Below are 17,233 nucleotides of genomic sequence, written 5' to 3'. Positions count from 1 at the left end.
TCTAGGCACAGAGGACAGCATTGGAAATGTTGTCCTTCTTCGTTTGTCAACGTGAACAGTGACACCATTGAACCTCTCACACAAATTCAGGACATGAGAAAATAGAATTCTGGGTCTGGATTTGATCCCAACGTGGGGACAGCGGGACAGATCTCACGTCTATCATCGGGTGTGGGTTCCACTTTTTTTCTATTTTTTTTTTGATAAGTAGCCATTTCATTGAGAAGAAAGGTAAGCAGTTACAGGGCGTTCTGGTTACACTACTCCAGAAGCCAGTTGGTGGAATTAGGTCAAACAGTTTTGCTTACCAAAGAGAGGGCCCTCCTAGCTAGGTCATCAGCTACACAGTTCGCTTTCCTGGAGATCCAATTAAAGGATGACACATTAAGATGCGCTGCAAGGACACGTATGTCTTGAATGATATTTACAGCATCTAAAGGGGGATGTAGGGATCTATTCATGAGCAAATCGACCAGGTCCAAGTTATCTGATTCGACTTCAACATTAAAGCAGCCCAGGTCCACCATTGCTTGTAGTCTTGCTCTCAGTGCTAAGCTCTCCCCCAAGAACACCGCATCAAAGGTATCCAGAGCTGAGAAAGCAAGAATGGGGTGTGGATTTCACTTTTTGCGTGTAAGACCCACATCCTATGGATTGGTGAGATCTATCACCACATGTACAAACTCATAAAAAGCAAAAACACCACATAGATTTGACAAATCATTCTTTTGGTTCTCTCTCATACAACTCTTGCTCTTTTCTTACGTTCCTGTAAGAAGGGTTCCATAACCTTGTTATCTTTTTCTTTTCTTTGTTTTCTGTTTCTCTTGGTCCAGTGAAAAGCATAAGTTGGTTTCAACATCAAAGACCTAAAGTCTCCTATTTAATCAAATAGCAAAAGTAGTTTTATGGTGCTTTATTCCAGGTCCCACCTCCTCTCTTGATTAAACCTCATTTAAACGTGCGTCGCAAGGCCAATTAGTCCCCATTTCAATGAGTTGCAGATGGCAAAAGGTATTGCAAATGGACGTGTTTGTATGAGAAATCTGAATGGCTTCCCTCATATTATGAAACGTCAGCAAATCCATAGGAAAATAGTCAAAGGTCTCAAAGCAGCTTTGAGTCATTAGTGCCGAATGGTTTTTACTTCCAATTTATTAAAAACTATAGAAATGTGTGCGTAGTACTACACATGGAGAGAGAGAGAGAGAGAATCGTAAAATGGATAGGAAATAAAGTCACTTGGAATAAGAAATTAAGGAAGGGAGTAAGTATAATTGATTGGCTAAACCTCAAGTAATTAAGGAATTAGAATGATGCCATTTATATATTTTTTAATAAAGGAGATATATTTTATATGATGGTGTTTGAGGAATTTTTTTTTTTTTTGGGTAAAGGTGCTTTTAAGAATTTGAAAAACAGAAACAGAAAAAGAAAAATACTGGCACACAAAGAGAATCGTAGGAACCCAACTTAATTACGCTAATAAACAGGTATACGTATTTTGCATTTTAATAAATAATTTGTGTTTTTTCTTAATCATATAAAATTTTCTTTTACTCTTATCACAATTTTTTTTAAAGGACAGATCGAGTTTCCCTCTACCCATGGTGAATGGATTCACCATGGGGGGGCCCCGGGGGGTGGGGGTGGGAAAGGGTATCAGGAGAGTATTTTGGAACGAATAGTTATCCTCTCCCGTTACTGCACGATGCAGTACTGCATCGTGCGGCGACTGTAAAGGCCATGTGCATCATGTGGGGCCCGTTGTGCCACATGGCCTCTATAGCGCCGCACGATGCAGTACTGCACCGTTGAATAACAGGAGAGGATAAAAATTCATTTTGGAACATACCAAAACTCTAGGAGGGGTGTGTGAACCCTATGATGAGTGAACCGTCCTCTATGGGTGGAGGAAAACTTTATCCTTTCTTTAAAATACATTTTATTGAAAAGAAACAAAAGTTTGTCATCTTGTGTTGACTAGGACGTGTATTTGTCAGGCTTACAATTAACCAGAGGCTTAACCACCACTTCTAACAAGGTTTTGATATTAGTTGTTTTACTTCTTTTTGCTCTCTCTTTTTCTCTCCGCCAAGCCTCAAACCCTTTACTGAAATGGTGCACACTGCATTAAATCACCATTGAGGGTACAAGGAGGTTGGTTTGTAAGTTCCACACACTGAAGATCTATAAACTTAATGGAGAAAGTGTACTCTACCTCGTGATGGTCCCAGAAGCTGCCATGGTTCATTGATCAACAAATCTTCTCTTTCTCCGGTTAGGATTTTTACTTCACTAGTGCAGAACTCCACAATGGACAAACAAACAGAAGTTGTCTTCTGGCTTTTGTCTCTCACCCACTACATACGAAGAAGATGATATTCTCGTGTAAATTAGCAAAGTCAGAACCACACTTAACATAATCCCTATCAAAGTGTAATTGGCCCCATCAAGTAACCCATCAGAATAGGTAACTGTGTTAACCACCTATTCGTAACTTCTTAGGGTGATGTGGCATTAGGGCCACATTAGTCAACATTCTCCCACTTGACCCAAATTGCCACATGCCATGTAATTGTTGGTGTTGTTTTTGTTGTTGGTCATACATAAAACTTTTAATTTTTTTTAACATTTAAAATGAAACTCCAACCCACGAATCACGGCGATTCATATCCAATACGTAAGCCATTTTCTTCCATATATTATAATGACCTGTCATTCTCATAATGAACCCTAATATGATAAACTTCATTCTCATATTTGGATGGTAGTTGATAGTCATAAAGGTGCACAAAGTTTTGTCTTTATATAATCACTTTATTATCCAAAAGTTTGGTGGACAAAAAAGCTCTAACGATTCTATTTTTTACTTTGATGGTCAATCGTCAAATATGGCCGCTGGACTTGAAGAGAGCCATTGGAGGTTGACGGTTGATACTTGGTCGACCATCAAAAGCTGAAGGTATCAACTATTAGCTCAATGTTTCTAATGGTTGAATATGTCTGTTTTCACGGTCGACCATCAGGTGCAACCGTCAGACTTTTTGGTCAGTTTTCGACCATCTGACTTTGGGGGTTTCTCTTCTCCAACCTATTCTAACTATGTTAGGGTCTTTTTGTAGGGATATTAGCCACCACCTAGGGTCTCTATAAGTCATGAAATGTATGCAAATAACTGCAATTACAATCATATATAATTGTTTGCTATCCTATACTAAGTGTACACGAGCATTGTCATGACTGTCCTCGTATTGCTCTATAACTTCAATTGTAGAGCTATTTATTTTTCCTTTTCATTCTTCTTTTTTCCTTGGTTCTTCAAATTTGAATGCTACAAAAGCACTAAGACTGTAAAGATAGATGTTAAACAATCTTAATTGTTTGTTATCATCAAAATATACTTGAGGTTTACTTAAGAGAGTGAGATTCCATTTCCCAACAACAAACACACTGGAATCCCTTGCTTGAAACTATGACTCAATGATTTTTTTCTAATCAATGAGAATGTCGCTGCAATCAAATGACAACCTTAAAATGACAATGATATCCGACAACTCCAAAGGCTGGAAAGCAATGGAAACCATATGCTCAAAACCTGATTTCCAATTATAAAATCCCTTTCGGCAGTGATCAAAATATTTATAATTGGCCACTGTAAACTTGAAGGATCCGTGACATTTTCTTTATGTTCAAATCCCAGTTCGTCAAGGTTCTCAGAAACACAAAGTCTCACAACAATTTATATCAATACATGGTTCTCAGGTTTCACATAATTAATGTTCAAAACAGTTCTCCATAACAATTTCACAAAGAGCAAATTCGAGAGAACAAAAAAAGCCAGAAATCCGACGTGACCAAAGTGGCAACAGAGTACTCTGATACCACTTGTAAGTTCCGCACAATCAAGGTCTGTAAACTTAATGGAGGAAGGGCACTCTTACCTCCTGATGGTCCCAGAAACAAGTTTGATTGTGTCCTTGCTGCCATGGTTCTTTGATCAACAAATTTTCTCTTTTTTCAACTAGGATTTCTGCTTCTCTGGTGAAGAACTCCACAAGTTATCAATGGTCAAACAAGCGGAAATTGTCCTCTGGATTTTGTCTCTCACCCACAACATACAAGGAAGATGATATTCTCGTGTGAATTAGCAAATCCAGAACCCCACTAAACATAATCTCTATCAAAGAGTAACTGCCATCATGAAGTTGTTACTCATTAGGATAGATAACTATGTAAACAACCTTAGCAACTTCTTAGGGTGATATGACATTTGGGTGACGTCAGCCAACATGGTTTACTACTTTGGGTTTTTTGTTTTAAAAAAAACAAACCAAAATTAGAGAAATTCTTACGAGAGATAGCTATCTATTTTTCTTTGGTAGTTTTTGAATATGCTTTATCTCACATGTTGAATGGTTTAGTGCCTAAAATATAAGATATACCATTTGCGCAAGAGATCATTGTCTAGTCATGTAGTGCATGCACCAACTCGAGGGCCAATAAGAGCTCACGCAACAACATCAACATAGATGTGATTGATTTCATGGGGGCAGGGTGCTACTTTTGTGGGTTCCTATGTCAGGGCATAGGAGCCACACGACCAAGTAGGGATCTATTTACCATATCATTTTTAGTGATCGGTAAAGTTTGTTGGATTTGTTGTATTACATACATGCTTGTTTGACCTTAATTGACTCTTGCAGTATTATTGATTGTGGCATGTTTGTTTTCTGAATTAGTATCTGATTTGTGGGAGTTGTAAGTAATCATTTAGACAATTTTTGACCCACAATCTATTGAGTTCAAGTGGCTTATCCATAGTTGTCCTACGTCACAATTTCCATTATCGTATTGATGTGATAGAATAGACTTTAGACTAATCTTGTTACAAGGGTAACTTACAAATACAAATGTAATAGAGTTCTAGTAGTCGTCTCAAAAATAATTTAGGAGTGGTGAAGTACAACTAACACCTCAAGAATGGGGTTATTGTAATTAGTAACTGAATTTGTATTGGTCATATAAAATGGATTGAAATGAGTCACTTAAGGTGATTATTTATAGATAAACCCTTGTTGAGTGTGGTTAGTTGTAGTGTTGTATAACTACTGCCTAAAAAATGTGGTTACTGTAAATAAAAAATGTTTTAATGTAGTTAGTAGCGCACCAAGTTTTATATTTAATACTATTAGTTATAATCAGGAGGTTTTGTGTAACAAGTCAATAGTTAGGCAGTTGTTTGTCATTGCAGATTCTTTTAGACCTTATTACTACATAGTTGTGAGATCGAATAGGAACCTGAACCATATCGATCTCCTCTTTTCTCCTTCACTTCTTCTTCTTCTCTTTTTCTGTCACTGTTTAGTAATCTAGTTCTGTTACAAATAGGATTATGTGGATCATATGAGATGAATTGGATTGAATCACTTAACCTAGTGTACGCCTCATTCCAATTATCAATTCATAGATAAAATCAGGTTGAGTGTGATTAGTTGTAGTGTTTTATTAGTAGTTATTCCCCCCCGCATTCGATGATCTTCAATTACCATCAATGGTTTGGAAAGGTTTCTTGTAGGTGCTATTGTATGTCAACAACTGTAAATTCTACTTGCAAGTTAATTATGTTGCTGATGTTGTTTCTACAGTTATGTTATCGTACAAGGATTTGGTATTTTGGAAGTTCAGTATTTTATTTCTCTATAGAAACCTATTGCAATGCGTCACTTGGTGCTCTTATAATATGAAGTTCTCTGTCTTTCCTTGCATCTTGCTTCAATATATTAATTCTAAAATATTTTTTGGTTCATTTCATTTTATAATACTAAGTTTCTATTCTCTCTATTGCTGTTCTTAATTGAACATGGATTAATTCATATATCATTGGAACTTTTTTCCATTCTTGATTTTTTTTTATGAAAAGTCTATTGATTCTCTTTTTCTTTATATATTTTCAGACAATTTCTTTATTGTTTATTTGTTAACAGGTTGAACTATATTTAAGGGTGTTATTGAGATTCTACTATTGGTCTAACTCTTTCTGGAACACATAAGGTTGAAATGGCTGGTATTTATTTGCTAGAGTTTCCACAACATTCTTGCAAATGGGTCTGCATCAATTCGAAATGTGGTAAAATTGATATGATTTGTAAAGGACGCGTCTAAACTAAGCCACCAAATTACGAAAAGAAGAAAAGAAAATTTGCAACCATGGATGCTTTTGAAGGATCAAAGAATGATATGAATATTTGGATATTCTTTTCACAGTCTTCTGCAACCATTTTCCACAACGGGTTTTCTGCTTCTTCACACCTAATTTTGCTATTAATTCTACTCATTTCTTGGGCTTGCAAGAGATACATGATTTCTACCATTGAAAATTCAAAGCCAACAATGAAGAATACATACTTTTTATACTATTGGTCAGCTCTTATGTCTTCCATGGGTCTGTCTTTTTGTGATCTTCTCCTATGTGTGTTAAACTTTCTCTTTGGGTATAGATATGGTTGGTCTGATCTAAAGGTTATTGCCCAATTGGATTTGGCATTTAGAACACTCACTTGGTCTGTGATCTCTGCTTACTTGCACATCCAATTTTCTAATTCAAGTGAGCGCAGGTTTCCCATTATACTAAGGATTTGGTGGGCTTTCTACTTCCTAATGTCTTGTTCCTATCTTGTTATACATCTTAATTCGTATTGGAAACATTTTCCCTTACCAATCTTGCTATGGGTCTCTGATGCTGTATCCATTATTGCTAGTTCATCCCTTTGTTATGTTGGGATATTTGGCAAAGAGCGAGAAGATGGAGATTCCCATCTTTTGGACCCTCTTTTGAAAAGTAGTTCCAATAAAAAAAATGGTGACAACAGGCAAGGATCAAGTGTCGATGGAGAGAGTGTAACATTTTATGAAAATGCTAACCTTCTTAGTATTTTCACTTTTGCTTGGATGGGTCCTTTGGTTGCACTTGGGTATAAAAAAACATTGGACCTTGAAGATGTCCCTCAGCTCGCTAGTTGTGATAGTGCCAATGTAGTCTTTTCTTGTTTTAGAAATAAAATTGAATATGATGGTAATACCAGTGGTAATGGTGGTCAGGTAAGAACACTCAAGCTGGTAAAGGCATTGATTCTCCTAACTTGGAAAGAAATTCTATGGACGGGTCTATTGTCCATTGTATGCACATTGGCTTCTTATGTTGGACCATACCTTATTGACTCATTTTTCCAGTATCTAAACAGCTCTCACCAACTAAAATATAAAGGCTATATGCTAGTGTTCATTTTCTTTCTTTCAAAGTTCATAAAGTGCATCTCAGAGAGACATTTGTTCTTTCAACTGCGAAAGATGGGAAATAGGGTCCGTACTGCCTTGTTCGCAATTATCTATGAGAAGAATCTTAGGCTTTCAAGCCAGTCAAAGCAGGGCCACACTAGTGGGGAAAACATTAATTTGATGACTGTTGATGTTGAGAGGACTGGATTTTTCAGTTGGTACTTGCACGATATATGGAGGGTGCCTATTCAGGTTGTTCTAGCTTTGTTGATCTTGTACAAGAGCCTTGGCCTCGCTTCACTTGTAGCTTTTATTGCCACAATGATTTTGATGTTAGCAAATGTTCCACTGGGAAAACTACAAGAAAAAGTTCAGGGGGAATTGATGGATTCAAAGGATCGAAGAATGAAGGTGACATCTGAGGCTTTGAGGAATATGAGGATTCTCAAGCTCCAAGGATGGGAAATGAAATTCTTGGCTAAGATAATTGATCTTAGGAACTTTGAAACAAAATCGTTAAAGAAGTTACTTTATACATCTGCTATAACTGCCTTTGTCTACTCGTCAACTCCTTTGTTTGTATCCATTGTTACTTTTGGATTCTGTATGCATATGGGAATTCAGTTAGACTCGGGAAAAATTCTATCTGCACTTGCAACATTTGACATATTGCAAGGGCCCATTTATAATCTCCCAGACACAATCGCCATGGTAGTTCAAATTAAAGTCTCCCTTGATAGGATAACCTCATTCCTCTGTCTTGATGATCTTCATCAAAATATAGTACATAAGCTTCCAAGAGATAGTGCCGAAGTTGTAGTTGAGATAGTCAAAGGGAATTTCTCTTGGGACCTTCACTCCCCTAATCTCACATTAAAAGATCTTAATTTTCGAGTGAAACATGGTATGAAAGTGGCTATTTGTGGTTCTATTGGGTCAGGTAAATCAAGTCTACTTTCATGCATATTGGGGGAAGTGCCTAAGGTATCTGGAACTATTAAGTTGAAGGGGAAAAAGGCTTATGTTGCACAATCACCTTGGATACAAAGTGGAAAGATAGTAGACAATATATTGTTTGGTAAAGAGATGGACAAGGAAAGGTACGAGATGATCCTTGAAGCATGTTCATTGAAGAAGGACCTAGAATTATGCGCATTTGGGGATCAGACTATCATAGGAGAGAGGGGGATCAACCTAAGTGGTGGGCAAAAACAAAGAATCCAGATTGCACGTGCTTTGTACCATGATGCTGATATTTATCTACTTGATGATCCTTTTAGTGCTGTGGATGCTCACACTGGAACTCATCTATTTAAGGTAGTTTCTTATTGAACTCTACTTCCAAAAATTTCCTTGATGAAATTGGCATGAAGCTATACATATCATTGTTTACATCACAATTTTATTCATCACAAATTAAGGTTGATTTAAAAGTATTTCTAAGAACAAAGAAATCATATGGATATCTAAACAAACAAGATATATAGACACATTATATTGAGCAATGCATATTTTTTAATAAAACCTATGGTTTGATTTAAAAGTATTTCTAAGAACAATGAAATCATATAGATATCTAAACAAACAAGATGTAAAGACACATTATATTGAGCAATGCATGCTTTTTAATAAAACCTATGGTTTGATGTTATTTGTGATTATGAAAACTAATTTACATTATTAGTATATCTATGTGACTCTTTTAAGTAATGAGTGACAAAATGTGAACATTTGAACTTTTTTACAGGAATGTTTGTTAGGAATTTTGGGTTCAAAAACAGTAATTTATGTTACTCACCAAGTAGAGTTTTTTCCTTCTGCTGATCTTATCCTGGTGAGAATATATCATCTTTTTTTTTCTACTTTAAGTATTTCAATCTTGTTTGAGGGTGATTATTTATTTTCTTTTGTTTGATAGGTGATGAGAGATGGAAAGATTACTCAAGCAGGAAAGTACGAAGATATTCTTAATTTAGGCACTGACTTTATGGAGTTAGTGGGTGCACATAAGAAATCTTTGGCAGAACTTAATTCTATCGAACATGGGACTGCTTCGGATAATTTCATTAATGGTGAGAAAGATGGTAATATGTTGTGTAGTGAGAAGTCTATTCAAGATAATGAGGTAAGGGAATCCAATAATTACAAAATCGAAAAACTAGTTGAGCGAAAAGGGCAGCTTGTCCAAGAAGAAAAAAGAGAAAAGGGTGGAGTTAGTCCTTCAGTTTACTGGAAGTACGTTACGACTGCATATAAAGGGGCTTTTGTACCATTGATACTACTGGCACAAATTCTTTTTAAGCTTCTCCTAATAGTTAGTAGTTACTGGATGGTGTTAGCTAATCCCGTTTCAGAGAATGTAAGACCTCATATTAGAGGATCTACTCACATCTTTATCTATATTGGTTTAACCCTTGGAGGCTCTCTTTGTACACTTATAAGGTCTATGCTCATTGTAACTGTTGGATACAAGACAGCCACTCTGCTTTTCAACAAAATGCATTTGTGCATTTTCCGTGCTCCAATGTCATTTTTTGATTCTACTCCGAGTGGAAGAATTCTAAATCGGGTTAGTATATATGTTTAATTACCCATGGGAATCAAATAATCTTATTTGATCACTGTAAAAGTTAATATAATTTTAAAATTTAAATAAACTTTACTTTTGTAAACAGGCATACATAGATCAAAGTGCAGTTGATACAGAAATTCCACGTAAATTTGAAGAACTTCTTATTTCAATCATAGGATTTTTGGGAACTGTTGCAGTAATGTCACAAGTTGCATGGAAAATGTTGATAGTTTTTATTCCAATGACTGTGGCATGCATTTGGTACCAGGTAATTCTGTAGTCACTTTCACTTCTCATGATTAAAATTTCAAATTAAGTTTAACTGTATTTTCTCCATGGTTAATATATGTATATATATATTTCTCCATGGTTAATATGTCATTATTAAAGTTGGTTTACGCTTATTTTTTTAGTTGTGAATTCAAAATTTGCTTTGTTTACATCATAATTGATTTAGTGGTGGATGCATGTATGCTTGGGTGTGGAATTGGTGATTTAAACCTTAATATGCTTATTGAATTTTAAAGAATTTATAGCATCCATTTTTGTAATCATATTGTCACGTAAATTAATACAAAGCTATAGTCTTTTGTTTGGAAAAAAAGGACCAAACAATGCCAATGTTATCAAAGTGTAAAGTGTACTTAAAGTGACATGACTATGCTTTTGATATGCATAAAATATTTCAGATATGTATGGATAAAAATATAATATGTCTTGTAGCCCTATTGGAAGCTCCGTCGGTTGAAGTTTATACTAAAGACAAAGATAATAATTAAAAGAAGTTAACAACTAATAAATTATTAGATAGTTTTTTCATTTTTACCCCAGTTAAATAATAAATCAATTAATAATTCTAAAAATAAATTAGTTATAACTTTTAAAATGATAAATTGATAAGAATACAAATTAGTAAATGACAATTTAATAATAATTCTCATTATTTAAAAGGAACAACTTGTTGTCACCAAAGTGGTGAATTAAGAAGTTATAACCTTACATTTTTTTCCCCTTCATCTTATTCCCCAAAGTGAAATGGCAAGTTCTACCCTTATTGGAAAAAAGTGTATTAGATTAAAAGTAAGGGTGTCAAAACCAAACCGGAACTGAATATCGAGCCTGTAACTGAGCCGAATTAATCGAACTGAAACCAAACCAAATTATATGGTTTGGTTTTGGTTCTGGTATATGAACAATTAATTTGGTTCGATTCGGTTACGATTTTAGTTAAAAAATCGTCTATTTGGTTTTATGGTGTTGCCTTTCCTTTTGGAACTATAATTTTGATGTGTTTCTCTGATTTTATAGATGGGTAAGCTAAAAGAAAAGATCTGAAAGTGGAGAACTCACTAGGGATTCTCATTTATTTATTAATATTTCTGGTTTCTTTAAGGTTTTGTGAGCATTTTTTATATAAATGAAGTTTCTTGAGAACACAACAAGGTAGCAACAACTGATAACCTAGTAAAATGGAACTGTATTGGAGAACCGAATTAGAACCGTATTGGAAAAACGAATTCGAACTGTAACCAAACTGAACCAAGCAGGTTCGGATTCGGTTTCCAATTCTAGAACCGACTCGGTTCTCGATTCAGTTCCGGAATCACACCATCAAGGTATGGAACCGAATCGATTGACACCCTTAACTAAAAGAAAAAAAAAGTAAGGTCACAATCTTATTATAAACAACCTTAATTACAACAAAATTTCCCCTTATTTAAATATTAAGGATTAACGGAGAAAGTCCATTATAAAGCCTTGTCTTTGTGGTCCAATGATTTCAAGTCATATGAAGGGCTGATTGAGTCAGATGGACTATTGGATAGTTGTTATCCATTTGAATTAGTCACGTATTAAGTTTTAGACCCAATTTCAATTGGACGACCCACCCACCATGTTTGGACATCTACCCCTTATTTTCAATGGCTGAATTGAAGCTGCCTAAAGTTGTGAAAGTTGAATTGTCAATCAATCAATAATAGATGGATATGGGACGATTTTAAAAACTTACATCATCAAAATTTGAGCTTCAATGACTACCATGTGGAAAAATATTTGAACAATCAAGAGAAACTTATCTAGGTGGACCACCTAGGAACTATTGCCACATTATTAATTCAAGAAAAAAATCTTCTTCCTCCTTTCTTCATTTTTCATATTTTTTTTATTTTCCTTATTTTTTCTTAAATGAAACGTGTGGACTATGCTTTATGCTTGGCATGCAAATAATTGCATTTAGCCTAAGCGAAGTAATTGGTTGCACTATGCATCACTTTAGCACTAAATTGCAAATTCATGTGCTTTTGGCAACAATGAAGAAGGCTATATTGTCAAGTCCATTATTATCATATTTAAATTTGATAAAAAATTAGATATGAATTGCATGCTGTTATGTATGTCTTGAATTCTTGGACCTGTTCGGAAGAATGACCTGCTTCGACATTTTTGGTGGCGATCCGAATGGAATTTTTTTCTGAGATCTGTGATGGTAGCAGAAGGCCTATTGGAGCCCATCACTAATGTCGTTGGGGGTGCGGGGGTAGGGGGCAAAGTCCCCGCGGTACGGTACTACCCGACCCGATCCGATCCGATGGAGGAATATTTATATTCTTTACCTGCTTTATTGTAAAGATAGTGAGATTTGGGTTTTTCGTTTTAGGTTTCAGGGAGAGAGCAGTAGCGCCGTTTTGGGTGTTCTTGAGGGTTCTCCATTGTAACTTTCTCTGATTGACATAGTGAAACAGCTTTGCCTTCGCCCATGGACATAGCACACCATACTAGTGTGTGAACCACGTTAAATCTCTGTGTCGTCTTGTTCTGTTTTTGTTTCTTTTCGTGTTTCAGTTGGTGTTTGCTCTAACACATGCACTATTAGTTGTATTTGAAATTTGATCATATGACTATTTGGTTAAAAAACAAATGGATACCACAAAATTTTGAATACAATTATGTTCATGTTCAATAAACTTTTTATCTAAGAATTTGAGGATAGAAATTTTCGAGATATGCTTAACATAGAAAATAATGTTTATAATTCAATCAACATCTAATAAAATTAGAAAATAGTAACCGTTCAATAATTGAACTAAATAAAATAGAATAAAATATTTTCCTACCTTTTCATCCATTATGTTGTATAACTATCAACCATCTAAATGTAAGCACTCATGTTAAGAGAAAACTATCAACCATCTAAATCTAAGCACACTTGTTAAGAAATCCCTCATATAAAAAGTATATGTCAGTGTTTAACTAACTATACACCATTCATTATACATTTTTTTTTACATTGTACCAAATTTCCTTAATTTATATGAACCTTGTCTTGTAGCAATACTATATATCTGTAGCACGGGAACTGTCACGATTGGCTGGAGTATGTCAGGCACCAATTATACAACATTTTGTTGAATCTAGTTTAGGTTCAACCACTATCATGTGCTTTGATCAAGAAAAGAGGTTTATAGACACAAATCTCAAGTTGGTGGATGGGTATTTTCGGCCCAAGTTTTATTTCTCTGGTGCAATAGAGTGGTTATGCTTCCGTATGGATATGTTGGCATCAATCACATATGCCATCTTTTTGGTTTTCTTGATATCAGTGCCGAAAGGAGTACTTAGTCCTGGTAAAAAATTGAACTTGAGATCTTATAAAACAACCATTTAAGGAAACTATGATTGGTTGCTCACATGAAAGCATGTTTTTGAATTTGATTTTTTTTCCCTTTCTTGCAGGTGTTGTAGGTTTAGCAGTCACATATGGGCTTGGTTTCAGTATGCATGGGGTCATATGGGATCTTTGTGGTCTTGAGACTAAAATAATATCTATTGAGAGAATACTGCAGTACGTCTGCATCCCTAGTGAACCTCCTCTGTTGGTAGAAGAAAATAAGCCAAGTCAAGAATGGCCATCACAAGGAAAAGTTGATATTGTTGATCTGCAAGTAATCTTCCTAATCTAGGTTCCTCAAGTCTTTATCTGCTTACTTAGTTCCTCATCTTACGACATAGACCCTCTAAAGTCTAATGTTTTTGGACAATCTTCTTACTCTTATGGAATTCTACTAAGTTTCATGATTTAATTATTTTATATGTTTGTAGGTCCGGTATGCCCCACATCTTCCTCTTGTCTTGCGAGGTCTCACATGTACTTTTCCGGAAGGGATTAAGATTGGTATCGTTGGACGAACAGGAAGTGGTAAATCAACTCTCGTACAGGCTCTCTTTCACATGCTTGAACCTACAGCCGGTCATATTTGGATAGATGGTATCAACATTTTCAAGATTGGCCTTCATAATTTGCGGTCAAGATTGAGCATCATCCCTCAAGATCCAACAATGTTTGAGGGAACTCTAAGAAGCAATCTTGACCCGCTTGAAGAATACACTGATGAACAGATCTGGGAGGTGGGTTTTTTTTCTTTCTCGTTTGATTAATAATCTTTAATTAGTAACAAAGATAGGATAGACAAATTTTGTGCTTATGAACGATTTGCACAATCTTTGGGAAGTGCACTATTTTTTACTTGTTTTCCATTTCCACTTGGCACTCCTTTTGCTTAGCTCATCTTTAATTATCAATTCTATAACATCTTGAATAATCAAGCAAGGTCGAATGTTGACATTTCACTTTTGTTGTCTTAGGCTTTAGATAGATGCCAGCTTGGTGATGAAGTTAGAAAGAAGGAAGGGAAGCTTGATTCTTCAGGTTGGTTCTTCTCATATTTACTCTATACCAAATTTACTCAACATCTATTTAGCCATGAACAATTGTAAGTACCTCGGTCCTCAGGAGAGGAGGGTTCCTACGCCTTATGGCAACAAGGTCTCGGCCTCAAATGATTTATGGCATATCATTTCGATACATTATCATGGGGTTTGGGATCATGCTTCATAAAAATGGAGTCACCACCTAGGGTTAGAGCCTAGGACCTAATGGGTGTAGCCCTATCTGGAATAACCGAGAATGAGCTACGTAATTCCATATGGTCTGGTCAGAGAATGAGTAAGGGGACTGGTTACAAGTATAAGAAGGTATTAGGCACCCCACCTTGTCCGGTAAAAACCGATCTTTCTATTATAAATGCTGGATGTCGAATATTCTCTCTTTATCATACATGCTTAAAATGACTATACAAAATGCATTCTATTTAGATTACATACATTAAAGTGGAAAACACAAAGGACTACATTGCAACGATAAAAATGTAACGATTATACATTTTCAAGGAAGTTCCTTGGTAATTGGTGGTTCCCTGGCTCAGGTGAAGACGGATGGATGGTTTGTCACCAGTTCTTCGGACAGAATAACGACTCACTAAGGATGTTTTCTGTTATCCGTACGCAAATGGAATTACGGCTATAAAAGAGGATTTTTGTTACCCATATGCGGACACTGTAACCAATAGACTGGAATGAGAATAATCATCACTCAAATAGGGTAATCGACAGATTTACCCATAACTTAAGAAAATTGTTCAAATTCTCTCATAATGGCTTGGAAAAGAGGCCAAGAAAGCTCAAAACACGAATTGGGAGCGTCTCCTCCAGCTATTTCCCTTCCTAAATGAGCTAGGGGGACCCTCCTATTTATAGGGGTGACCCATAGGAACACGGCATCGTGGGAAAATTTCACCCGGCGCTGTGGGTGACGTCATTTGGGTGACATTTGTACTTTTCCCATGGTGCCTTGGAAATCCCACATGGCGCCACATTTTGAAAAATGATGTCACCCATGGATTTGAGTCTCCATATGGGCCTTTTTCGGTTTTTCTTGGGCTTCTTTGGGCTTTTTAGGGGGTATGGGTGTAACGTCTTCCATCCGTGTCCTATTGTCATCATCTCCAAGGGTGGTAGCGAAATTTCAGTGTCAACAATCCTTTCAGAATCAAATTATTATTGTATGATGTATCTAACTTCTAGTGCACAACCAACCCAACTCTAACTCCTTTTCCACAAAAAAAAAAAAGAAAAGAAAAGTTAATGAAAATAAGATCCTAAATAGCTAACCCATTTTCATATGGTGACTATCATAGTGACTGAGAATGGAGAGAATTGGAGCATGGGTCAAAGGCAGCTAATATGTTTAGGACGCGTATTACTCAAGAGGAGCAAAGTGTTAGTACTCGATGAAGCTACTGCATCAGTGGATACTGCGACTGACTATCTCATTCAGCAAACCCTTAGGCAACACTTCTCAGGGTCTACTGTCATCACAATCGCACATAGGATAACATCAATTCTTGATATCGATATGGTCCTTCTCCTCGATAATGGTTAGTAGTTAACAATTAGTACACCACAAATGGGTTTAGTTGACTTCGGTAATGTCTTATCTCTGGTGCTTGCTTAATCAGATTAACATGTTTTCTTGTATTATGCAGGTCTTATATTGGAGTATGATTCCCCAACCAAATTGCTAGCGATAAAGTCCTCGTCATTTGCAAAGCTTGTTAAGGAGTATACTCGAAGATGTAACTCCTAGTTTTTGAAAGGTTAAATGAGTAAGTTTTGAATGGTTAGATGTAAACAGATTGCATTAGACTAAGGTGCATTATTTTTTGAGTATGACAAAATCTTTATCTTCGTACATTTTTATAAACTTTAGAAGAGGATGTATTATATATTTAAGGTACCGATGTGATACCTAAAAAGAATGTATCGACTGTATAGGGTCGATACATGACCTGATATGGTCGGTACAGAGTCGATACCTATCGATATACTCAATACATCTCTTATAAACTACAAAACATGGTTCATGACTGCAAAATACTTACCAAGATCTCATGTAAGGCATTTTAATCTTTTATTTTTTTTGCAAAATCAACTTGATTATTTGTTTGTAGTAGCATAAGTGACTCTAGTAGTAATGATTCTCATCATTTGGGGATTAAACAACTTACAATCAGAGACCTTTTTTGATGAGCCCTACTCAAGTAAAGGTAAGGAAACATCGATTTTCAATTATTACCTGCTAAGTCGATCGAAGCCGGATTTTCACAGGAATAATTATTTATCATAACTTTGAATTTTTGCTAAAGCATTGAATTTCAGTGTCATTTTATCTTTACAATGGATCACTAGATTAGTGAAAAAAAAATCTGAATGATTACATCTAAATATATATATATATTTTTTAATGATGTATTCATCTGAACTGTAAATCTTCCTCGAACTAAAAATGACATATTTTTTGGTATTAGCACATGTAAAAAACCTTATCTTTTATACCATAATCAATTGAATGCACTTATTTTGTCGTACTTTGTTCTCCTTTTTATACATGATATATATGTCTTATATGTTACTTATCTAGTGTTTTATGCTTCAAAACTATATTTTCTATGTATTATAAGAATTTCCATACATTTCTTGATCATT

The 17,233-nt window shown here is 35.6% G+C and overlaps 1 protein-coding gene across 1 annotated transcript; it reads left to right on the top strand.

The window, feature by feature from the left end:
- The first annotated feature begins 5,691 nt into the window (after positions 1-5,691).
- Positions 5,692-16,419, top strand: LOC122672910 (ABC transporter C family member 3-like). The gene is made up of 10 exons (XM_043870418.1): positions 5,692-8,595; positions 9,026-9,112; positions 9,197-9,847; positions 9,954-10,118; positions 13,182-13,476; positions 13,586-13,794; positions 13,952-14,257; positions 14,495-14,558; positions 15,886-16,125; positions 16,234-16,419. Exons 1-10 carry the CDS (start codon positions 6,211-6,213, stop codon positions 16,332-16,334), a joined length of 4,503 nt encoding a protein of 1,500 aa, XP_043726353.1. The 5' UTR covers positions 5,692-6,210; the 3' UTR covers positions 16,335-16,419.
- The last annotated feature ends 814 nt before the right edge of the window (positions 16,420-17,233 follow it).

This window comes from Telopea speciosissima, chromosome 1 (assembly GCF_018873765.1).
Source record: "Telopea speciosissima isolate NSW1024214 ecotype Mountain lineage chromosome 1, Tspe_v1, whole genome shotgun sequence".
In the NCBI taxonomy this organism is placed as follows: domain Eukaryota; kingdom Viridiplantae; phylum Streptophyta; class Magnoliopsida; order Proteales; family Proteaceae; genus Telopea; species Telopea speciosissima.
The sequence above is the reverse complement of the archived record's forward strand: the minus strand, read 5'-3'. Positions and strand labels throughout refer to the sequence as shown.

What these genes read in the sequence shown, in the direction of transcription:
- LOC122672910 (XM_043870418.1), top strand. Translation starts at nt 6,211, where the DNA reads ATGGATGCTTTTGAAGGATCAAAGAATGATATGAATATTTGGATATTC. An exon ending in TTGATATTGTTGATCTGCAA is followed by an intron (nt 13,795 to 13,951) that starts GTAATCTTCCTA and finishes ATATGTTTGTAG; the next exon opens with GTCCGGTATGCCCCACATCT. An exon ending in CTGATGAACAGATCTGGGAG is followed by an intron (nt 14,258 to 14,494) that starts GTGGGTTTTTTT and finishes TTGTTGTCTTAG; the next exon opens with GCTTTAGATAGATGCCAGCT.